This window comes from Gymnodraco acuticeps, unplaced genomic scaffold (assembly GCF_902827175.1).
Source record: "Gymnodraco acuticeps unplaced genomic scaffold, fGymAcu1.1, whole genome shotgun sequence".
Lineage (NCBI taxonomy): Eukaryota > Metazoa > Chordata > Actinopteri > Perciformes > Bathydraconidae > Gymnodraco > Gymnodraco acuticeps.
In genome coordinates, this window is record NW_022989860.1 from 45852 (window position 1) to 71396 (window position 25545).

The 25545-nt window shown below is 40.6% G+C and overlaps 1 protein-coding gene across 1 annotated transcript; it reads right to left on the reverse strand.

Annotated features, from left to right (window-relative positions):
• Positions 1-2268: 2268 nt before the first annotated feature.
• LOC117562475 (gastrula zinc finger protein XlCGF8.2DB-like) lies at positions 2269-19490 on the reverse strand. The gene is made up of 2 exons (XM_034240310.1): positions 19232-19490; positions 2269-5039 (listed from the first exon to the last, which is right to left on the reverse strand). The coding sequence occupies exon 2, from the start codon at positions 4894-4896 to the stop codon at positions 3916-3918; it is 981 nt and encodes a 326-aa protein (XP_034096201.1). The 5' UTR covers positions 4897-5039; positions 19232-19490; the 3' UTR covers positions 2269-3915.
• Between the last annotated feature and the right edge of the window lie 6055 nt (positions 19491-25545).

The window sequence follows — 25545 nt, forward strand, 5'->3', positions numbered from 1 at the left end:
GACTTAACAGTTGTGTTCTTATGAAGAGAGCTTGGAATTGTCACCGCACTGTGCTCAAATTTAAAGCTATTTCAACTTTGACCGGCACAAGCTAGCAGACATGGTTACCGTAGAAACTAATCTTATCTAGCTGGTTTCACCGCAAGGCTTTGCGCCCAACCTCGCGGTGAGCAAAGACAAAATTGCATATCACATAAATCATATTATTTCTCTATTCAGTAATGGATTCTGTGCAAAATATTTACAGGTTATTAAATAAATACTCAAAGTATTGCGGTTAATTTGAAAAGGAATCCAACTTCTATATAACCAACGTTAATATCTAGGTCGTCTTCGATACCGAGTTCCGATGCTGATAAGGCTCCGGAAAGCGGCCGCCCTACCTTTAGGACTAAACCCCCCAGAATCTACACGCAAGATCACGTAATCTGTTTAGGGGGGCACTAACAGCGTGGCCTCTAACACCAGCTGCCCGTCGTATCACTTATTTCAGGCACTAAAGCGTTGGATGTCCGACCGCCAGGATAGCAAAACAGAGTGTGTAGTGCAGTAGGTGTTGGTGGGCTGGTAGAACCCCAGAGCAGTATCAAAACTGCCCCTGGAGGAGAAACCCCGTGTCGTTGGGAGACTGCCTGGTCAACACAGTCTCACTCCCTGATAGTCCAATAGCGACGCTTGGTCAGGGTCCTTTGGCATGCAGTTGTGATGCGCCGAGTCTCCTTCAGCTTCATAAACGGACGCAAAGAGTTTCAACCGGTATTTGACGCTCAGGGAAGCACCGTATCGGTCCATGTCGGTGGCAGTTAAAGGCAATGTGAGCGTCCATTCCCATTGGATAACGGAGGATTTAACACCCGGAATTAAGTGTTCTCCTTACTGTCGATTGATTTTACAGTGATATCTGCACTACTCATCAACTCAAAAACACCAGATTATCCTTGTTAATTACACAACATTGATTGGTTTAAATTGTGTACAATGCTTTTGTATATTTCCCCTTCGATTCGGAGTTTAGGATGGCCGAAGACACTACACTACCCAGAATCCTCAGCTATCGTTCCGCTTTGCTCAACACACCCCGTGATTAGTCCTCAAGCTCTGTGATTGGTTGACCTCCAACTGCATTCCATATGAAAAAACACGTTTCGTAAAAGATAAAATCATACTTTATTCAGCAGTGCTTGCTTTACTCTTTGAAAGTCATCACATGAATGCATTATAATAAATGGTTTGGCTGCATTAAATATTACACATTTGTCGTAGTTCTTATTTATCTACAGAGATCGGGCCTTAAAATAGACCGGAAACTAGGTAGGACACGTTCGATTCCTGTTTTGGATAGTGTGCCGTCGATGGGTTTCATTCCATTTCAAAGAGTTGTTTGATGCTCGGCGTACACACTGCCACTCCAACATCCAATCACAGAGCTTGAGGACTAATCACGGGGTTGGTCAGGCAAAGCACATGGTGTAGTCCCAAACGATAGCTGAGGATTCTGGGTAGTGTAGTGTCTTCTGCCATCCTAAACTCCGAAAAAATATTTGTTTCTCCGAATCGAAGGAGAAAAATACAAAAGCATTGTACACAATTTAAACCAATCAATGTTGTGTAATTAACAAGGATAATCTGGTGTTTTTAAGTTGATGAGTAGTGCAGATATCACTGTAAAATCAATCGACCGTAAGGAGAATACTTACATCCGGGTGTAAAATCCTCCGTTATCCAATGGGAATGGACGCTCACATTGCCTTTAACTGCCGCCAACATGGACCGATGCGGTGCTTCCCTGAGCATCAAATACCGCCGTCGATGGGAATACATTGCAATCAGTTGAAACTCTTTGCGTCCGTTTATGAAGCTGAAGGACCCTGACCAACCGTCGCTCCTGGACATTCAGGGAGTGAGACTGTTGGCCTGGTAATTAGGGCAGCTTCAGGACCCACAATCCCTAACCCCCTCTTTTGATCCCCAGTTATACCAATTAAAACAATGCAAATGTAATATCAAACATAGCCAGTCAAACACTGATATCACAGCAGTGATATTATCACATCAGCAGAGCACATGTCATAGTTCAGCATCAATCAAAACCACATCAACTACAGTAACCAATATGAAACTACAGTTTAATCTTAGCAGGTTTTCTATTTCCCTTAAACAATTTAAAGTCCAAATTATCAACCATGTCAGCCTTTTCCAAGGAAGGGTGTTCTTACCTCACACTAAGACCAAGCAGATACCTTCAGAGACCACCAGAGAGACCAGGAATTGGGTCGAAATGTACAATGTACAAACCGGTTTTATTACGTTTTTAACAAAAATTGAGGATTTACAATATCATAAAAATAACAAAAGTAAGATACAAAAGTTTTACAAGGACACAAGGTCAAAGTATAACAGCAACAGGTTCCCAAGTGAACCCCCGTCAAGCCTCTAAAGGAGCCCAAGCCAAGACCCAAAATCAAGCCTCAAAAAAGTTTGGAGAGCTTGGAGGGACTTTTTGAAGTGAGAAGGAGGTCCCATAGGTTAAATTCTTACTTAATGAATCAATTAAAAATGTATAGTTACAATTAAAACAATGAAGACTATAGTAATGATATACAATTTTAACAAACGGGAATATGAACATTTTTATGAAAGCAAAACCTATTTTCAATGTCATGTTTAGAATTGAGTTTTTCTTTTAACAAAATGTAACAAATATGCAAACTTTATACTTTAATTTATTAACAGAAACAAACTTAACACAACTGTCACTATTGTCTCTAAGATGTGTTGCTCCTGGATGTTGGACCTAAAATCATCAAGTCTGTACACAGTTCACTTTCATCCTGTGTGCATTGTTGTCCTCAATCATAACCGTTGTCAAGGTGTCAAAAACCACAACACCTTCCTAGAATTGTGGTTGGAACTTTTATGCTTTGCTTGCACCTTCTAAAAACGCATAATGTGCATTGGTCATACTGGACATACTGTACATCCTTTCCATCAAACCAAATTATAACCAATTTAACATTTATTTATCAATGGTAAGCTTAATAGAGATAGGTGAGGTAAAAGTGAGGTCTGTCATGGCCACTTAATGAATTGTTGACACATCTGCTGTTTAAGGCCTAAATACTGCAATAAACCACTGTACACTTAAGGACACTTTTAAAGGAGAGCAATGGTCCTGTAGAAGCTAGCAGGTGACCCAGCGCTGAGCCACTAATCCGTTTTTTTTGTGTGCGAAGTGAAACAATTCTAAGCTTTATATAAAATGTATGACAGTTAAAGGTGGCGTAGGTAATTTTGGAGAAACCAGCTCGAGTGAGCTAGAATTTGAAAATACACAACCGGAAAAAATCTGCCACTTCCTTATAGAGCCCCTCCTCCAACACACACGAACGTGCACATGACCAATGAGGGCACGAGATAAGTTTGTGCACAGATGGAAGGCTGACTGGCAGGTAGGCCATCCAGTTACTTTAGCCGGGCCGGCTAAAATGATTGGTCGTGCTTTTTACAGTAATACGGCTTCCATAGATTACATTTTTTAATTGATTTTTTGTCAAAGCACTTAAGATATTCATTGCTATCGGGATGTTAAGAGCATTCCATGGAATATAACAAAAAGTGTATCTCGAGCCGGTTTCTCAAACTTACCTACCCCACCTTTAAGGAGGGGCGGGACAAATCCTACAAAGAACTAGTCTCTGTTCAACTTCAGCATAAATATGAAGTATACGCACATTATCAATAATGATTGTCATGAGTCATTAACAGTAATCAGTGGACATTAGTGGACGCAGTAATATAAATATATAAGCATTTACCATTTTTTTCTTTAAAGAATATTTAAATAGATTTATGTTGCTCTTATCTGAACCTTCTAATCCATCTTTGGCGCATGACATTCAGTTTTGTGTTGCAGTTTCACTGACTGCCGCTGCTCTCAGTAACACACTTATGTTTTTTCACGCGGTACTGTCGAGTGAAGTTTTTTCCACAAACAGGGCAACTGAAAGACTTCTCCCCTGTATGGAGTGTCATGTGCTGCGTCAGGTGTCCCTGTTGTAGGAATCTTTTATCACAAACGGAGCAGCTGAACGGTTTCTCTCCTGTGTGGATCCTCATGTGTTTCAACAGGGTCTGACTCAGAGAGAAACGTGTGTCGCACACCGAGCAGCTGTAAGGTTTCTCTCCGGTGTGAACTCTCATGTGTCGGTCCAGAACTCCGCTGCGGATAAAGCTTTTAGGGCAGAGAGAGCAGCTGTATGGTTTCTCTCCTGTGTGGGTTCTCATGTGCGAGCTCAGACCCGTGCTCTGACTGAATCTATTCCCGCAAACTGAGCAGCTGAAGGGTTTCTCTCCGGTGTGAATCCTCATATGTCTTACAGCGTCTGATTTGAAGCCAAATTGTTTCTTACAGACTGAACATCCAAAGGCTTTTTCCCCTGAGGCACTTATCTTATTTGTGACAAAACATGCAACCTGTGACGGTTTTGGAACACAATCGGAGCAAACGAATGGAGGAATTTTTGCCAACACACAGTCCTTGGATTCAAATGTTTTACCACATTTAGAGCAGTTCAAAGACTTCCTACCAGTGTTAACTTCTTTATTACTCTTGGGAACACTATTGTTCTTGATCTTTTTTAGATCTGGCTGAGGTTTCCCTGGCTCCTGCCAGTCTTCATCACTGTTGTCAGTCTCAGGCTCACTAGAGTCTGAAGTTCTGTCGTCCACAGCTGGTGGACTGAGGGATACACCTGCCTGGATCGGAGTTAATGTCACAGTGTCAGCTTGTTCATCTGCAAGGTTGTAATCATGAGCTGGCTGTGAAAAGCCAACAGGATCCAAGCTTCTGGTTGGTTCTGATCCTCTGCAGTCCTCTCTATCCCTCTCTTTCTCCATCTGTGGGGCTGAGCTGCTGTTTTCTTCTTGTCTCTGATGAAGCTGTGGCTCAGCTTTCTCTTCATCATCTTCGCTCTTCACAGCGACAAGTTGCCCGTGTTCCTCTTTAATGTGGGGGGACTGATGAACATCTCCAGATAATACTGAAACAAGAAACACATTAAGGCAGTCATTAATTACAGGAATTGTAATGATGCTGCGTTACATTCTTGCTAAATGTTATAGTTTTTAAATAAAGCCCCTTGCTAATGCTAATGTTGAACATTTTAAAAGTTATAGGGAATAGTTAAGTAAGGGATAATGTGTGAAGAGGCGGTCACTGATGAGAAAAGATCACCAACAAAGGAGAATCCTGCTACAGGCTAAAACAAAGTAAATAAAGCAGAACATTCTACACACTAACATGTGTGACTTCCTGTCATTGTTCTCTGCCGTCTCCAAAACTTCATGAAGGACAGCCAAATCCTATTTGAGCACAGCTCTGATTATGTGTCCTGCTACGTTCTCAAATATAGAGATTATCTCCTTTTCCTGTTTTATATTATATAAAAGAAATGTATTGAAATGTCTTCGGGCTTTGTACTGACAAAACAAGACATTTGCATCGACTTTGAACTTCACTATTATCTGACCTTTTAACCTGTTAAACCCGGTGCCCTCTGCAACATCTTGCAAGAAACAGCGTCTGAGGGCTTCTTAACATTTAACAAACTATGAATGTGTCATACCCACTTAACGGGAAGAAACTCAGCTACCTGACGATATTAACCATTTCTACCGAAACAAAACACAAGTCTAACGCAGAGCCACTGAATTAGCACTACGCACATAACTCCCGGTAGATATATTTTATACTTCATCGGATCTGCACAAACAAGATATCATCTGAAAGCTGAGATTCCACAGATTCCAATGGTATAAGTATCATCACTGTGCGACCAAAACTTGCGGCAGCGAAAGCTCTATTACCGTCCATACAACTGTTAAGAAAGAGGTAACCACTAGACGTCACTTAACTGAAAATGCAGAGGAAATGTTTGCCCAGATTTTTACTCCCTCACTTGCCCATGCTAACTTCTCAGTAAATGAGCTAGTTGATCATTTTAATTCTAAAATAACAAATGTCATGGATACCATCGCTCCCATTAAAATAAAGGAAGTATCTGGCAAGAAAATATCTCCATGTAGAAAAGCTATGAATGTGAGAACAGCAAAAATTGAGTGCAGAAAAGCTGAACGCAGGTGGAGAAAAACAAATCTCCAAGTTTACTTGGAAATATATAAAGAGAAACTCGGTTTCTATAATCAGGAAATAAAAAAGGCACGATAGTCTTTCTTTTCTGAGAACTAGCAGGCTCCCGTGAGCGGGAGCGCGCTCGTTCACTACAGACTTTAGCGCCACCTAACCATTCGCCAAAATGTTTTTAATACCAGCGGTAACCGGCCAAGTGCCGGGCAAAAAAGAATCTTCAAATAAAAGAATGTCACCGCGAAAACAGTTGTTTGTTTTTCCTCCAACAACGACAACCGCCTCATGAAACGCTATGTTGTGGCATTAATAAATGAAACAATTTAACAAAATTGATAGTCAAAATACCAATACCATAGGACCATTTTTTTTTTTTTTAAGCAATAGTTTTAGTGGCCCGACAAGTGGAAAGTACGTTATGCTGGCCCGGGGTGTCTAAATAGTGCTTCCGGGCCAGCGGGCCATTTATAATGTTGAGCCCTGCATTGTAATTCACCATAAGCAATTGTTGACTGTAACGTCTATGCCAACCAACTGTAATTTGTAATGTATTTTACCATACTTCAACGGTCAAGTTCTGGCAACCACAGCAGCCCAAATGTTAACGTAAATGTCAAGTTTTCTTTTTACAGTGTACTTATATCTGTACATTTCTTTTCATTTTGCTTCAAGAAGGGGCTTCAACAGACAGAAATGCAGGCCAGATTGGGAAAGGCTGGACGCTACACAACGGGAAACATTATGGACATGAACAAGGAAAAACAAAAAACACTTTCTTTGTTGCCTTTTTCTTATCATACATAGTGTTACTGTTTTTGTTACCATTTAAATATTGAATTATATTTATTACTTTTTTTTTTCAATCAAATGCACCTGTTTTAGATAATATATTTATTTTGATGTGTAGGTTGACTTGTAGGACGACGCTGAAGTTGGCTTCCGATTCAGAGCTTCCGATTCAGCGGTTAAGGGGAAAGTTAAGGGACATTTAATTGACAGCGCTAAGCGTACAATCCTCCGTGTTTGTACCTCTTAAATCGCTGCATAGCCGATTTATTTGGACTGGATTATCACAGAGAGTCTAAACATTCTTTATAACACAGTTTGAGATTTGTGAAACCTTTATTCTATTTGTGAAAATACAAAAAAAGGGAGATTTCAGTGCTTTTTTTCGCATCTAGACCACATTAGACCAGGTCCTGATCTAAAACCCTAAAAAAAAATTAAAATGTTTTTTGTGACCAGTTAGACTCGTTAAGGCCATTGTTTCCCTTTATTATGCTATACTCTGCTATGACAAGTGCAACTACAGAAGTGGATTGGAGTCTTTCGGAGCCTGTCACAGTTCCAGATCATACCAGTGTAAAGCTATATGTACATTAGTAATCATAGTTTTTCTATGTCAAAAAAGTATAAACAGCATGCAACAATATCAATACTTACTAAACATGCTCATGTCTTTATTATATTTGTGTTGCAAAGGTCATGCCACAGTCTGACAAGCATAAATTGTTTAAGAATTAAAAATGCAGCCCCCACTTCAATCATTAAAGCATTCCAAATATATATCATGTGCAGTGCTCATTAGTAGCCGTCATCCCATGCAGTTTAAATATACTGGGAGCACAGCAAGGCAGCGTTACACTGGTGAGTACATGTGAAAGGATTTCAGGAGCCTTTTGCTTCATTTACATTATTTTAGTGGTTTGAGTGAGTACTTTTTAGAAATTCTAACAATGTATTTTTGAAAATGTATGAAACTAAAAAAAGTCTCCATACCTGTTAAATAACAAACTAACTTTCTACGAATACATTCAAGATGTTTTTTAAGATTGACTATATACATGTTCTGAAGCCACTGTGGCCTCAGGATGCTTCAAACAGAACATTCAATAGTTTTAGCCACTAGCAACCTAGTTAATACATCAGGACCTGGTCTTATGTTTATTTTATACTTATTTCAAAACACAGCACAGAAACAGCTCTTCTGAAAATCACAAACGACCTCCTCCTCTCCTCTGACTCCGGCAACCTGAACATCCTCATCCTCCTCACCGCAGCATTCGACACCATCAACCACGCCATCCTGCTGTCCCTCCTCGAATCATCACTCAACATCACCGACACTGCACTCTCCTGGCTGAAATCCTACCTCACCGACAGACATCACTTTATCAACATCAACAACTGCACCTCCTCCACTGCTCCTCTGTCCCAAGGCGTCACCCAGGGTTCGGTGCTTGGCCCCCTCCTCTTTATCCTCTACATGCTCCCCCCTGGCAAAATAATTAGTCGCCACAACCTTCAATTTCACTGCTACGCCGATGACATCCATCTTTATATCAACAAAAACCATCACCCCCACAACACACTCCACTCTCACCAACTGTCTCTCAGAAATAAAAGCATGGATGCAAACAAACTATCTCCAACTGAACAGTGCCAAATCAGACATCATCATCATCGACCCCCCATCCCGTACCCAGTGGAAAATATTTTTGGTGGGGCAACAGTGAGTAAAAAAATTTATTTTGGGAGAAATGACCCCTTAAATTAGGACTTCTGGTGATGTAATGGCGCGTTTCCAGTGCAGCGCGGAGCTCGCTTTAATGCTGCGTTCAGACCGGACGCGATGCGAATATTAGTTTCGCTCTAAACGCTCCTATCGCATCGCTCTAGTTGCTCGAGTTTCACCGCGGCTGCCAGCTGTGTTTACTCGCATCATTCAAACAAGACGCGCTCGGGAGCTACAACTACAACAAAATTAACATATTTTACCGTGATTAAATTGTAATACACGTTTCTAAATGATGCCGACGTAACAACATACTGATACCGGTTAGTAAAAACCATGAATTAATGCTTTGACAAGTCTGCAGACAGACAGCAGGCGAAAAACCTCTTAGAATGCTTGTTTTCTGAATGGAGATTGGGTCGACCAGGCTAAGCTAACGTTGTATATGCTCACTCCACACTCATAACAACGGCCTACAGACATAAATAAACCAGCGACTGTATTTGCCATGACACAGACAGTGCAGAGCCGTGCAGGGCCCGTTTTTGGTTGCGTTTCCACTTGGCCTAGTACCGGCTAGCGGGTCCTAATTCACAGTTTTTCTGGCCCCATAAAATCGAGGTTCTAGGGCCAGGAACAACCAGGCTGAGTCGGACTGAGTATGCTAAACTAGAGAGAGAATCGCTGGCAAGGGGGCTACAATTACAACAAGATGAACATATTTTACCGTGATTTAATTGTAATACACGTTTCAAAATAATGCCGAATTAACAACATACTGATACCGGTTAGTAAAAACCATGAATTAATGCTTTGACAAATCTGCAGGACAGACGGCAGGCGAAAAACTCTTTTAAAATGCGTGTTTTCTAAATGGAGCTTGGCTAAGCTAACGTTATATATGCTCCGACCGTCCACACTCACAACAACGGCCTATACAGACATAAATAAACCAGCGACTGTATTCTCCATGACACAGACAGTCTGTGGTTTGTACTTGTTTAACTTTTGTCTAGTTTCTGAACAGATCGTATCTGTCCCCGGCTGTTTGAAGAGCAAGCATGGGAAACAAAAGACAGCATTTACCTGTTTGCATCCAGCTAGCCATGCCTTTCTGATGTACCAGCTACGTGAGAATCCTCGTTGATACGTTTTGTCTTTTTCACGAGCTTGCTGCGATATATACAAATCGGGTTGGTCCGGTCCAAGGTCTTTAAGCAACAGTTTATCTCCCAAACTTCTCCTTTCGAAAGGATTGGAGATTAGCTCTTGAACGGAATTGGGCGGGGACCAGTCTATGGCGGGGACCGAGGTCCGGCGACTCCACCTGCACACGAAGCCATTCTCATCCAATTACTGCGTCACCTTGGTCACTCACGAGTCTAAAAAACAACTCACGTCAACGCACATAAGCAACGTGGGCGCCAACGTGGGCGCCAACGCGAGCGCCCTCGTTGTAAAGGAATATTTTAGTCTTGTTAAAGTATATAGAGTTTAGTGACTTGTCCTCGGGAATCTGTTTAATGGTTAAAGTGTATTCCTGCCTGTAATGTGATCCATAGCTTCTCAGGAAGACACAGGTCAAGAGGTCATCTGATGTCTTGTGGGGGGAGAAGCTTGGCTCATGTGGGTTTGCAATACAACGAGTCTTTGTCTCGACATCTGGCATGCATTAAAGGAAAACCCGCGTGTTTTAGGGCCTCCTCTTCTTACATATAGATGGGTTCTTGGCGCTTTTGTCTTCAGAGTTGGCTGGTATCTTACATGAGAACTGTAGTATACTGTGATCTCTCCGGCCGTTTGTCTCTCAATAAATATCAGTGTATTGACAGGCGAATCCAGTTTCCCTCATTTGATGATTGGCTCAACATTGCTGCAAAGAAGTTTTTACTTCACACTCGTGACCAAAATATTTGACGCGCTGATTGGCTGAAATTATGTTTCGGCAGCACAGTTTACTATTGAGACTTTTGCAACGTGCTGGTTGCTGCTGTTTGGCTCGGGGGTTCCTTGCACGGCGCCCGGTAATGATAAACTAATGCCACGGGCAAGGCCAGGCAGGAAACATGTGACTTATCAGTAACTTTAGACATCGTAACACAATTTTAAACGAGATTTTATTGTAGATTATACATTTTACTGATACCAATTGTATGATATTTACCTTGTTCATTAAAAATAAAAATATAAAATATATATATTTTTTAAATATATATTTTTGTATGTGGGAAGAGGTGGGGGCGGCGCCCCTAGCGCCCCTATGGGCCGGCCGCCACTGCCCGTACCAAAGACATCCAGAATTTCAACTTCACCATTGACAGCCACACTCTATCTCCCCCCCTCACATCCGCAACCTCGGAGTCATCTTCGACAGTCAGCTCAAATTCAACCACCACATCACATCACCAGGACCGCCTTTTTCCACCTCAAAAACATTACCCGTCTCCGCCCATCACTCTCCTACTCTGCTGCTGAAACCCTGATTCATGCATTCATCACATTACGACTCGACTACTGCAATAGCATCCTCTACGGCAGTGGTTCCCAAACGGTGTACCGCGGCACACTGGTGTGCCGTGAGGCAAGTCCGGGTGTGCCGTGGGATTTTGTGACAACCATACGTTATTATTGCAATATACAACTACACAAAAATAATTATTTTTTAATTTACTATATCAGTACTTTGTAGGTTTATATGTACGTAATCTGTGCGACTTGCGCGTCCACATCTCCACGTGCAGTGCTGCATAAACATGGCTGAGTCAGCGATAACTTTCGAGGGGTGGATGTATGCCCATTATTTTGAGTTCGTCCAAAGAATAGACAGGAATGTGACGGTGAGGTGCAAACTGTGTCCAGGCCAGAAGCTGTTATCCACTGCTGGAAACACCACGTGGTCAAACCTCAACAAGCACCTGCAAAGAACACATGCTAAAGTGAAGCTACCGCTCACGCTATTAGTTGTTTGTTTATATCACGCAGTCTGTTCTTCTTCTGTCTTCCGGTTGTTGCCTGTTTTGAATGACAAATACACACTACCACCGCCTGCTGGTAAGGAAAGTTATTGCCACTCACGCATGCGCAGTTTGTACGTGCTCGGCGAGTAAAGTAACGAGTAAAGTAACAAGTTACTTTATGTAGATAGTAACGAAGTAGTGTAATATATTACTTTTTTTAAAGTAATACATTTATAATTTATAATTTGTAGTTCAGGACCATGGACAATGCAGCTTCCTTGCATTGACAGTTCTCTGTGCTGAATTTCTGCTGAGTTTCCTTTGCCTCATTTTTTATTTTATGACCTGTCTGGTTTAAATGAGTGTGTTGCTGCTTTGATGAAGCCTAATTTGATAAAGTTTCAAATTAATTTCGGAAATATTTCGTAATATAGTTGTCTTTGTCACATTTTATTTGGCATTAGTAAATAATTATGCACATTTACAGATATTTTACATGATATGAGTGATAACACGTGTTATAAGGGCTATTTTGCACAATAGGTGTGCCTTGAGATTTTTACTTGTCCTTTGGTGTGCCTTGGGCACAAAAAGTTTGGGAACCACTGCTCTACGGCAGTGCTTCTCTAACTTTTTTCAGTAGTGTACCCCTTTGAAACATTTTCTCAGCGAAGTACCCCCTGACCAACCCGAACATTTTTGATCGAAAAAGCCTATACAAATAATTCCAATATAGTGATGGTCCCTCAGTGTGTGATTTATTAACTCCTTCATGCATGCATTACAACAAACTAAGGATATTTTCATTTTATGCATGAAAAAAAACAACATAACGACATTTTTTTTTAAAACTGATTTTTCCAAGGAGTTTTTCAACTGAAGTAATATATGTTTAACAAACCAATGAACAACATGATATATTATGCAAAACTATAAAATACAATACACAAATTTGACATGTTTATATGAGGACCCCCTTGGTGGTTCTAGGAATATTTATATAGAATTGTGTTTTCTATTTAACTTGTTGTACTAAGATTATTTTTGTAATCATGCATGGTATTTTTTTAATTAACTTTTTTTAGTTTTTTTTAAATCTCACGTACCCCCTGCAGTACCTCAACGTACCCCTAGGGGTCTGCGTACCACCATTTGAGAATCACTGCTCTACGGCATACCATCCAACCTCCTCAATACACTCCAACATATCCAGAACTCAGCTGCCCGCCCTCCTCACCCACACCCGCTCCCGAGACCACATCACTCCCGTCCTCCAGAACCTCCACTGGTTCCCCGTCCGTCAAATAATCAACTTCAAATTCCTCCTCATTACTCACAAAGCCCTCAACAATCAGGCCCCCCCCCCTACCTCACAGACCTGCTGCACCACCACGCCCCATCCCGCTGCCTCCGCTCATCAGAAGCCAACCTCCTATCCATCCCCACCCACATCAATCACCGGACCTGGGAGGACAGAGCCTTCTCCGTCGCTGCCCCCCTCCCTCTGGAACTCACTCCCACAACCCATCAGAGACTGCACTGACCTCACCACCTTCAAAAAACTCACCTCTTCAATCTGGCTTGAATGTGTTATTGTTTTTGTATTATTTGACTTTAACTTTAACAATATATTTATTTGTTGTTCCTTTCTTTTCTTTTCACTATATCTGTAAAGCATCTTTGTAGCACCTGTAAAGCGCTAACAAAATACATCTATTATTATTATGTGGTCTAGATGCGAAAAAAGCACTGAAATCTCCCTTTTTTAACTGTTCACAAATAGAATAAAGGTTTCACAAATCTATAACTGTGTTATAAATAATGTTTAGCCTCTCTGGGATTATCCAGTCCAGATTTGATGAGTCTAGGTACAGTGGTTTTAGATCAGGACCTGGTCTAGATGTAAAAAAAAGCAGCAAAATCTTCTTTTTTTGTATTTTCACAAATAGAATTAAGGTTTCACAAATCTAAAACGGTGTTATAAAGAATGTTTGGGCTCTCTGGGATAATCCAGTCCAAAAAATCGGCTATGCAGCGATTTAAGAGGTACAAACACGGAGGATTGTACACTCAGCGCCAGTGGTGTAGTGGGCGTTGGACGCGGGGGTACGCCGTACCCCCACTTATTTGGAGCATGATCTTTTTTTTAAGTCTAATAAATATAAAATCATTGCCAGTGTTATCAGTTGCAAGTGTGTATTTGTTGTAATAATGACGAAAACATAATACATTTCACAGTAATTAAAATAAAAAATAAAAACGATTTCCTTAAAAAAGTATGATTCATACTGACCATAGTCACTGACACACCCACGGTGAGCCAGCTCGCCCCGCCCGCCGATTTTGCGGCAGCTCTTTCCCTCAAGAACACTAACGAAAAAGCTCTATAATGGCAGGCTAACATGTTTTACTTGACTTATTTTCCAAAAAGAAAATAATTCACAAGAAGAAAGAGGCTAGCAGCACCGAAGCTACAAGTGAAGCTGCTAGTAATACATCATCAGAAGAGCTGCATAAAGACGTGGATAATGCTAGCTAACGTGCACGTTAGCTGCGCTAGCAACGTTCCCCTGGCTATCTCAAGCTCACCTTTCCCAGAGGTATGGACGGAGGAGATGTGGCGGAGGAAACAAGAGGCTACCCGTGGATAGACTGCAAAGCTGGGAAACTGGGCTGCTGTTCATCCATTTCGGATTTATCAGTCTTCAAAACGCAAGGTGTGTGTGTGTGTGTGTGTGTGTGTGTGTGTGTGTGTGTGTGTGTGTGTGTGTGTGTTGTGTGTGTGTGTGTGTGAAAAGCAGCGCTCAGGGCTCGACATTAAGGACTGCCCGATGGCCCGGGGCCATCTAGTATTAGCTCGGGCAATGAAGCCTCACCTGCTGGTTGCCCGATCGGGCAATCTATTATGCCAGTATCATGCAGCTTGCGGATCCAGTAATGAGTGACCCGACAGTAAAACTAAACTTATCTATAACTAGTTTAGGTAGTTTGAGAGGTAATTAAAATAGCTACGTGTGATATTCTAACCTAAAGTGTGTGTTTTATCCGCTCACCGCTGCATGTGATCATGCAGAGCTGCGTGTTGACTCGTCAGCAGCAGCTGATCTCTCTCTCCCGTCAGATTAGACTTCACTCGCGTTTATGTCCATATCGATCAGATCCAGCTAGTTCTAGCTAATGATATGACTACCTGCTTATTAAAAGACACCTAAACAATAAGTGTTGCTATGCAACCGGGTGAGGCCACAAAGTATAGCGCAGCATTATGCATTTGTTTACATGCCCACCGGAACCCCGAGGCATTACCAACAGATCAACGCACAATCAACCCACACAGGACATCTCTTTCTCCACATTAAGTGTTAGACATTAGAATTGACTATTCATGTCTGTCACATACTCTTCTTGTCTGTCACATAAGTGGCGCAACTGAAGCGGTATTGCGCTAAAGGGAAATTATTTTGACCGAAGATATTTAGATTTGCCGGCTAACGGGAACTCTGACGTCGCCATTTTGTGTGCTTCGCGGATGCGCTCGGCTCCTCTCAACTGCTGCTCGGGTCTGCTCGGGTCTGCTCGGTCAGCTTCCGGATGAGGAGGCATTCGTTCGACCAATTTAGATAACATTACAAACATTTTTAACAGGGGCCATAATAGTGTAAATAATGTTTGTTTTGGCAGTTATAACTGAATGTAATGTTTTCTACTTTTTTTACATCTGGGAAGGCATTTGCCTTCATCAGATGGAAAGTGTCTTGACCAACAACTTAAGTATTTCTTAAAGCTATGCAGGGCATGCAAGCGAGCAAACACAAACAAGAACAAACAAACAAGTGAAATTAAAAATAAAATTGAAATTGTACAATATAATATTGTGGTGGTTCATCTTATAATTCAGTCTAGAGAATGCACCAGACGGCATCTAAGACCTGCAACAATCTAAATGTTCTAGGGGGAGGCCCCCCAACCCTTCGTGCGTCATTTTGTCCGCGCGCATTTTTCAGGGCAATCTCTATTGGGCTCAGGGCCATCTGTAAATTAGCTTAGATGGCCCACAGGGCCATCTCCCAAAATCCTTAATGTCATGCACTGGCGCTGTCTGCTTATTTGCAATGTAGGCTAGACCTAATCAGAATAATGTCAAGTCCAGATTCAATTTGTTTGCATAAGTATGGGCTATATTTTTTCGTTTTGTTTATTTAATAAGTTAATTTCAGGACAACTTTGGACATTTTGTTTGTTTGTTATGAGTTTTAAATAGATTTTGAAAGTAGAGAGAGAGAGCGAGAGAGAGAGAGAGAGAGAGAGAGAGAGAGAGAGAGAGAGAGAGAGAGAAGAGAGAGAGAGAGAGAGAGAGAGAGAGAGAGAGAGAGAGAGAACCTGCACTGTCTGCTTAGTTGCAATACTGTTGCTTCTGCAATTTAGGCCTATAAATTGTTTATGTAACTTATGTGCCAGTGTATCCATGGTTTTGAGTCTGTGTGTGTGTTGAGCGCAGCGCCGTCTGCTTTTGCAGTACAGTAAACTAAAGTAGGACTAAGCATACCGGGAGTGGCTATATACAGGACGGTCCTGTATATAAGGTCTCTGAAATGGCTTATATACAGGACCGTCCTGTACACAACGCCAAATGACTATATACAGGACCGTCCTGTACACAACCCTCTGAATGGCTATATACAGGACGGTCCTGTATATAAGGTCTCTGAAAATGGCTATATACAGGACCGTCCTGTACACAACGCCAAATGACTATATACAGGACCGTCCTGTACACAACCTCTGAAATGGCTATAGACAGGACGGTCCTGTATATAAGGTCTCTGAAATGGCTATATACAGGACCCGTACAGGAGACATTAAAAAATATGTCATATGTATTATTGCTACATAACCATTATATCGCAGTCTTAGTGTCGCCAACTCGTTTCTAATATGCAATATGACTATAAAATGCGTCTATAATGTATTTTTCGATTCTTCCCAATTCAGGCGAGAGATCTCTCCCCCGCCTGCTTGCGAGGGGGCGGGGCAGTTTACACACACACGCAGTGCTACATGCAGCAACACACACACACGGAGGAGATGGCGGAGAGAACGCGCTCCGAGGTGTGGTTAAACTTTAGCCGTCTCGATGTGGACAATGCTCGTTACCAAAAGTGCAATAAGAGTTTAGCATGTAAGGGCGGTAACACGAGCAATTTGTCTAAACATTTATCAAAAGTGCTCCACATTCAGACGGAGGAATGCACCGGGTTCCACTGTCTTTCTAGTAGCTCTGTAGCCCCGTCCACGAGTAACGTTTCCACGTCAGGTGTTATGTATGCTAGCAGCAACACACAGAGTTAACTCAATTATACAAACATGGGTTAATGATTAGAGGAAACTGAGTTATTTATTTTGTTAAAGTTTCAGCTATTCTGTTTACAGTTCTGTCATCAGATTATTTAATATGATTTGTTAAAACATTGTTGTTTCTTTTGATGTGAAATATTATGCATTTAATTAAAATAAAAAGCAATGTTAGTTTTGTTCACAATTTGTTTAGTTAGTTTACCTTATTTCTTGTCAAAAGAACCGTTAATACTATCGTTAAAAGGACCGGATCGATAAGCAGTATCGATATAAGTAGTAGTACAGTTAAAACCTTAACGATCCGAATAATCGATTAATCGTTTCATTAATCGATAGATTAATCGATTATCAAATTAGTCGTTTGTTGCAGCCCTAGTTTGAAACCAGAGGGTGACCTTCACCAATTTTAGAAATGAAACCTGACATTTCATGGGATTTTCACTTCTTTAATCGGCAGAAAAATCGAGTCGCTTTTTATGTAGTCTACAGAAATATGGATATAATTGGTGTACAATTAACGTTTACAGCAGGATAAATTACAAAAATGTACAGCATACTACATACAATTCAAAATACGGTTTCTCCGATTTCTAAAATAAAAATGCCGGCGTAGCCGATAAATGATTTGTGTTGCTTTCAATGCAAAATCACACGTCAACGAAATGTCGGCGTATTCTTTAAAAAAAAACTTCAGTTTGAATAAAACCGAGTATCTCTTTAAAGTATGCAGTGATATCCTTTACAAGTAAAACATTGTGCATTGGAAAATATAAAGTAGAAAATGATTGAAACAACATAAAAAGATAAGCCAAAAAAAAGACTGAAATCAGCATAAAAAGCTAAGCAATTGGCATGGAAAGAGATTTAATTGCCACCATTTTATATTGAGGGGAAACTCATTGAAAATAATGTTGTCATGAGAATATTTATCTGTAAATCCTATCCCTACATTACCACCCGCGAAACTTGCTTAAGCATGCTATAATAGCCCGGTCTGTATATAGTCATTTGACGTTAGCTGCAGGACGGTCCTGTATATAGCCATTTCAGATATCTTATCCACAGGACCGTCCTGTATATAGCCATTTCAGAGAGCTGTTTACAGGACGGTCCTGTATATAGCCATTCGGAGCTTGTATACAGGACGGTCCTGTATATAGCCATTTCAGAGACCTTATATACAGGACCGTCCTGTATATAGCCATTTCAGAGACCTTATATACAGGACCGTCCTGTATATAGCCATTTCAGGGCTTCTGTGCAGGACCGTCCTGTATATAGCCATTTCAGAGAGCTGTGTACAGGACGGTCCTGTATATAGCCATTTCAGAGACCTTATATACAGGACCGTCCTGTATATAGCCATTTCAGAGACCTTATATACAGGACCGTCCTGTATATAGCCATTTCAGGGCTTCTGTGCAGGACCGTCCTGTATATAGCCATTTCAGAGAGCTGTGTACAGGACGGTCCTGTATATAGCCATTTGGCGTTGTGTACAGGACCGTCCTGTATATAGCCTCGGCCAAGCATACCGGTAGTTTCTGTGGACCTGTCTGCCCGTTTTGTGAGTGCACTGCGTGCGTGCGCACTTGTGTGGCATTGTTTGGGATGACCTAATTAAAATAGCGTCCCCCCCAGTAAAAAAATCCCCACTACACCACTGCTCAGCGCTGTAAATTAAATGTCCCTTAACTTTCCCCTTAACTGCCGAATCGGAAGCCAACTTCAGCGTCGTATTTGACGGTTGGTTGTTATTTGTATAATTATTGTATTGTTACTGTGTATTTTATTATATTAACTAGCTATGTATTGTTATGTATTACATTAAAATACTGTTATGAACACTATACAATGTCTTTATTTTGGTAGATACCAGAATACATGACACAATTAATATTTGTAATGTATGTATGTTCTCTGGTTTAAATAATCATAAACAATGTATGCTGGTCACCTGGAATCCTGGTAAGCTTCCAGCATGGTATATTTAATACTATTATTAAACATAAACTGGTGATAGATGGATGCTGGTGACCAGCCATGCTGGTCTATGCTGTTTTTTTAGCTGGCCAGGATGGCTGGTTTAGCTGGTTTTGCTGGCACCAGCTAAACCAGCCATCCTGGCCAGCTAAAGTGTCCAAACCCCATCTACTAGCTGGTCAGGCTGGTCAACTTAGCTGGTCTAAGCGGGTTTTTTCAGCAGGGTAATGGCACAGTAATAGAACAAACAGTAGTTTACGAAGTTTAGTTTCTGACCTGCTCTGTGTAAACGGACTTCCGGCTTCAGAACAGCGTCCAGAAGTTTCCGATGCCGCTCGTTCTCCTCTTTAGAACGACAGAGTTGTTCTTCATATTCAGCCACGGTTCTCTCAAACAGCCCGAATATCTCTAAAGCCGCCGCAGTGAGACGCTTACTCACCACCTCCCTCAAACATGTCTACTTTAGACATACTTTCAATCACATACACTGCTTACAATAGCGTTGCAACTCCGTTCCTCCTCCTTCTTCTTCTTCTTCTTCTTCTTCTTCTTCTTCTTCGTCTCTCGTTTTTGGTGGATTGCAAACAACTTAAAAGGTGCATACCGCCACCTACTGTACATGAGTATGAATCATCATATCATTCCAACTATTTAACCTATGATCTAATAAAAATTAATAAATCAACAAAACCATGAAATACATTTTTTTTTAAATACAAAAAAATACAAATCTATGTTCTTTCCTGACCTAAGAATGTAAACAGTGCCTTTCTGGTAGCTCTTACTCCCTCTCCTTTGTTCCCAAAACACCAACCACACTCCATTCCCTCTCTGCCTCTAAAACTTTAGCCTTTAGTTTTTCTCTTTCCGCTTTATAGATGTCACAGTATAACAAGATATGTTCTACATCTTCTTTTACTCCACAGTTCCCACACTTGTCACTGTCACTTTTCCCCATGATATACAGCGTACCATTCAAAGCTGTGTGATTTATTCTGAGTCTAGAGAGATTTCTCAATACTCAAATTTTCCCTCCTCGACTCCTCGACTCCTCGACTCCTCGGTCCTCCGGTTGTGACCCGGAAATGGATTTCAGCGCGCCATGTTGAAGGACATCTCATTTCTCTAAATGCACATCGAGGACCGAGCATCGAGCATCGAGGAGCTATAATCGAGGATACACTGATGGTTCCTCCACGGCTCCTCCGTGGATGCATTTCCGGCAAAATAGATGTTTCAAAGCAACACATCCTCACTCCCAGGTCGGCCTATGTTGACGTTATGTCAAGTCCCCTGTCGGCTTTTTCCAACGCAAGGGGGGGGGGCCTTAGCGTCCATTTTAAACGCAAGGGGGGGGCCCTTAGCATCCATTTTCAGCTTTCCGGGATGTCCATATGCTTCTATGGACGCTCATGGAAGCACGGCGTTCGTTTGTGTCGACTGCCCTTAAAGGCAATGTGAGCGTCCATTCTCATTGGATAACAAAGAATTGTACACCCGGAAGTAAGTATTCCCCTTACTGTCGATTGATTTTACAGTGATATCTGCACTCCTCATCGACTAAAAAACACCAGATTATCCTTGTTAATTACACGACATTGATTGGTTTAAATTGTGTACAATGCTTTTGTATTTTTCCCCTTCGATTCAGAGAAACAAATGTTTTTTCTGAGTAAAGGATGGCAGAAGACACTACACTACCCAGAATCCCAGCTATCGTTTGGACTACACCATGTGCTCTGTTTGACAAACCCCGTGATAGTCCTCAAGCTCTGTGATTGGAGAGTGTGCTCCGAGGGTTACGCCGAGCCTCGAACAGCACTTGAAATGGGATGGAATCACGGCAGACTGTCCAAAACTGGATTTGAAACGGGTCCACCGCGTCCCCCCTCCCCCACCCTGTCCCCAGAACTACAAATGCTGGCTATTTTGTTTCGCAACATGTTCTGTATCTATGGCACGTCTCTACTGGGAGTTGTAGTTTTAAAAGACGTTTTCGTATTTCCCATAATAAGAAGTTGCCAGTATTAAACTGTGTACATCCCTGGAGGTTTAGGGGATAGGAAACACTCACATTTAAAACATATAATTAATAAATGGGTGAAAATTGCTTGTGCCCATAATGGGCAGCATTAATATATATATATACACACATGCCAGCTAAGGTCAGAAGAGCTTTATTTAACAGCTGGTCTTATGTTTGTGACCCCTGTTGTTAATTGATAACATTACATTACATTACATTAATTGATAAGCCTGAAACATGCACTTGTTAAGGTTCAGAGGCACATTTTGCAAATATGGCAGTAGCCATCGATCAGCTTAAGATAAGATATACTTTATTGATCTCAAGTTGGAACATTTGCATTACATCAGCATGTGTAACAGTTAAATATGCAGTGGTGTTATTTGTAAATCATTTAGTATAATCACACAAATTCTGTGTTTTATATTCAACAATTCTGTGTTCTTTATTTATTGATTGTTCAATACCTGACAAGGTCGGAAATGTAATATCTACATACATCTTATAAGAGTAATACATTATGTATAATATCAGTTAAAATAAGTGCTTCAACATAGTTAACATTGCTGAAGGTACGCACAAATATTGATAGATGTCTTGTAATGCACTATTGAGGAACCTGCGACCCAAGTTTTTCATTCAATGCAGAACTACACCATAGTTGTGTAGGCCTATATGATATGTCAATAAACCTTAGAAAATCTTGAAATCTTGAAAGGGATGTGCAAAATAGTCATTATATACAGTCTTTAATTAACTATTAGTAGAGAATAACGAGTAATTAATATACTTTATAGGGGTCCTATTAATATCTAATAATAAAAATAATGAAATTCAATAACATGCTTTAACCACTAGGTGTCCCTTTATATCAGCTGTGCACCTTTATGGTGTAAATACAGCCTATCTACCAATTGGATCAAATATAAAAGTCAGCCGAATTAGTGTGATACTGCAAGGAGACGTATTGTGTGAAAAGAAATGTAAGATGTTGTTTAATGGCTGATATATTTATGATCCACGTCACGTTTTCAGTTCCTCATGTTTGTCTAGAAGTCTTCTCATCAGGGCTATATAAATACAGAACTACGGCAGATATGTAATATTAATGCAGCCGAACCGTGTATTACCATGCCGTTATGTGATGACTTCCAAAGAGAAAGCAAGCACACTCGGAATAAAGTATTATTGTATTTTTGAAAAATGTTTTCGGTCTGTTTCCGTTATTTGTTAATGACGATGTGCTGTGAGATGTGAGACTGGAATTGCACAGGGGGAAATAACGTAGGCTATCTTTAGATGCGGATTTTGTTAAACTAATATGTTTGCGCTGTGGACCAACACTATACATTGACGGGGAAGGGGGTAACAATAAAGATAACACCATTAACAGTTACACAACATAACAGAAATAATATCGATAGCAGCGTCCCTAGCAACCACCTTGGTAACAATGAAAACGTTATGGACGCAATTTCCTGAAGTAATCTTCGTAATAACTAGCAAACTAAAGATCATGTACATCCACTGCACACATCATCTGAAATAACAACTCATATTTCTCGCATCAAATGACATCAAAACGCATTTGAATGGCCAACTAACTTTAAAATAGGCATTTTTCCATCGAGAATAAAACGAAGTTCGGCCATGTTTTTTTTTTCTGCAGGGAGAAATTTGAAGATCACGTGACGTCAAACAGAGCACATGGGTAGTCCAAACGATAGCTGGGGATTCTGGGTAGTGTAGTGTCTTCTGCCATCCTTTACTCCGAAAACATATTTGTTTTCCTCCGAATCGAAGGGGAAAAATACAAAAGCATTGCACACAATTTAAACCAATCAATGTTGTGTAATTAACAAGGATAATCTGGTGTTTTTTAGTCGATGAGTAGTGCAGATATCACTGTAAAATCAATCGACAGTAAGGGGAATACTTACTTCCGGGTGTACAATTCTCCGTTATCCAATGAGAATGGACGCTCACATTGCCTTTAAGGGCAGCCGACACAACGAATGTCGTGCTTCCATGAGCGTCCATAGAAGCATATGGACATCCCGGAAAGCTGAAAATGGACGCTAAGGGCCCCCCCCTTGCGTTGAAAATGGACGCTAAGGCCCCCCCCCTTGCGTTGGAAAAACCGACAGGGGACTTGACATAACGTCAACATAGGCCGACCTGGGAGTGAGGATGTGTTGTTCAAAGAGTCATGACGCACGGCCAGACTTATCTCAGCCAATGACAGCTCTGCATGCATCCCCTGGATATTATTTTATTAACTGCTTTCATCGCGATGCGATGTTTACAGTGAGAACAGCTGTGAGGTCCTTGCAGAAAGCAGAGCAGTGTATATAATATATCACTCAGTATAACTTTGTTTCTTTTTGGCTTTGTTTTTGTTTTGTTTGTCTACCCTCCCTCCCAAATGTAAAGCGTCTTTGGGTTCAAGAAAAGCGCAATAGAAATAAAATGTATTATTATAACAGGCCCACTCTCTTTATTTGATTTAGTTTAGTAGATCTACAAAGAGTAGATATTTTTCTAAAACCATTTAGTGCTTCACTTAATAAAATACACAACGGCTGTAGCCTGATGTTATGCTTTAGGAGCTGTAGGTGTGTGGGTAGAGTGTGTGGTACAGTGCGTAGATGCAGCGGACAGAGGTCTCAGTTGGTTTGGTGTCCTCTGCTTACTTTTAATAGGCCTACTTGTAAATAAAACTTTTGGCCCGTAATTTATTTTCCTCATTGTAGCGACCAGAGGGGGGGGGGATATATCCAGTCTCTGATAGTGTTACGTTATTATGAGAGTGCTCTGTTTGATTCTGAAATTGTATATATTTATATAAATATATACGCGTGTGTCAAGTGACTGCTGCTGTTAGCTTCTTGTCTCTCTGCTAGCTGCTTCGTGAAGCTACAGCGACTCTGCCTGCTCAGTTCATCCAGGGAACACAACTTGAACGTGTTAGTTTGTTCTTCATGCTTACACGATTACGACTCGCTCTGCGGTTAAAACAGACGGTGCATGAATGCGGTTTTGCGGTAAGTGAAATTCGAGTACTTTTTTAAGTGTTTATGATTTTAATCAGCTACATAATGAATGTTAAGGCTTGGGTTAGCGTGTAAGCGAGTGGTAGCTACATCGGTGCTAACGATGCTAATCGTAGCCTCCAAGTTAAAATCATAGACTGTATATATAAAGGTTAAAACGAAATAGACAAGTGTTAAGCGTTAAGTGGGATAATACTGTAGAACAAACGGCTTCTGTTTGAGGTTGATAAAATAAGGTCATCCTTTTAACGTAGAGAGATATTTTATTATGTAGGTAGGAACTGTATGCATCGCTAAGGTTAATTTAAATTGGCTATGCTCAAGTATGTAGACAAGCTAATGTCGAAGTAGTGTATGTGAAATCAACCTCACAACAATATGTGTGTATATTACAATTATTAATGTCATATTTCAAGATGATTACTTAGATATTACAATATGGTTGGTTGAGCTGGAGTTCATTATTGAGCTTACACGTTAACGTCACAGTCATCTGAAGAACGAACCCAAACCTTGTTGTTTTTATTAATTGCATTACCAAATGGGTATCAAATAAACAGTAAGCATTGGTAACACAACTTCCAACATTACAGTAAAATAAAAAGGCCTCTGACTCGGACAATACACAATCCAACATGTTCAACAGAAGAGAATCAGTTATATTGTTTGTACACATGGTACTTTACATATATATCTGTTTGTTTAAGGTGTCCAGGTGATGCAGACAGGCTGGACCAGAGAGTGAGAGACAGAACTGGACTCCTCACAGCAGTGAACTTCAGCTCAGGTACAAAGACTCTATTTTTCATACTGTACAAAGAATCAAGAAAGATATTGGTTTAAATAAATGAAGTATTGACTTGAATACACTGATATACATTCCATTAAACAATACTAAATACTAGATCACCTACACATCAATTAAGTTGAGGGTTTTTTCCTTGCAAAAAGTTACATTTAGATGTTAACAAGCAATATGATTTTGTCAGCTTTCTAATTTAATGTATTGAAGGCAAAGATATTTAACACATAGTGAGAACTGCTACTATTTATCTCTCAATATTGTCTGTAAAAAAACGTGGTAAAAGTTATTCTTTCAGTGAGACAACAGAGCAAGCTTCTACAGTTGCACTACGTTTTGTAACAGTTCAATATTATTTTGATAATAAAATATATTTCAATGTTGATGAACTTCATACTGTTCATTCATAATATGATTGTCTTTGTAGCTCATTGTTGAAAAAAACAAAAAAACATTACAATTACAAAATAATTATATCTACAGCCCCTAAACACACAAACACACCTCTTTCATAAATAACACACTTGTTCTGCAATAATATGTTTTATGTTTCCTATCATTTTTGTTAGGAAAGGACATGCCTGAAAGACACAACATCTTCTCCTTCTCTGAGGGTCAAGAAGAACATCCAAGAGGAACATTAAAAGCTGATGTTATGAGATTTTAAGACCAGTACAAGACATTCACTAAGAAACTACTTTTATTGTGA

Excerpts from the sequence above, each read along its gene's own strand:
- LOC117562475 (XM_034240310.1), bottom strand. The coding sequence starts at position 4,896 with ATGGAGAAAGAGAGGGATAGAGAGGACTGCAGAGGATCAGAACCAACC.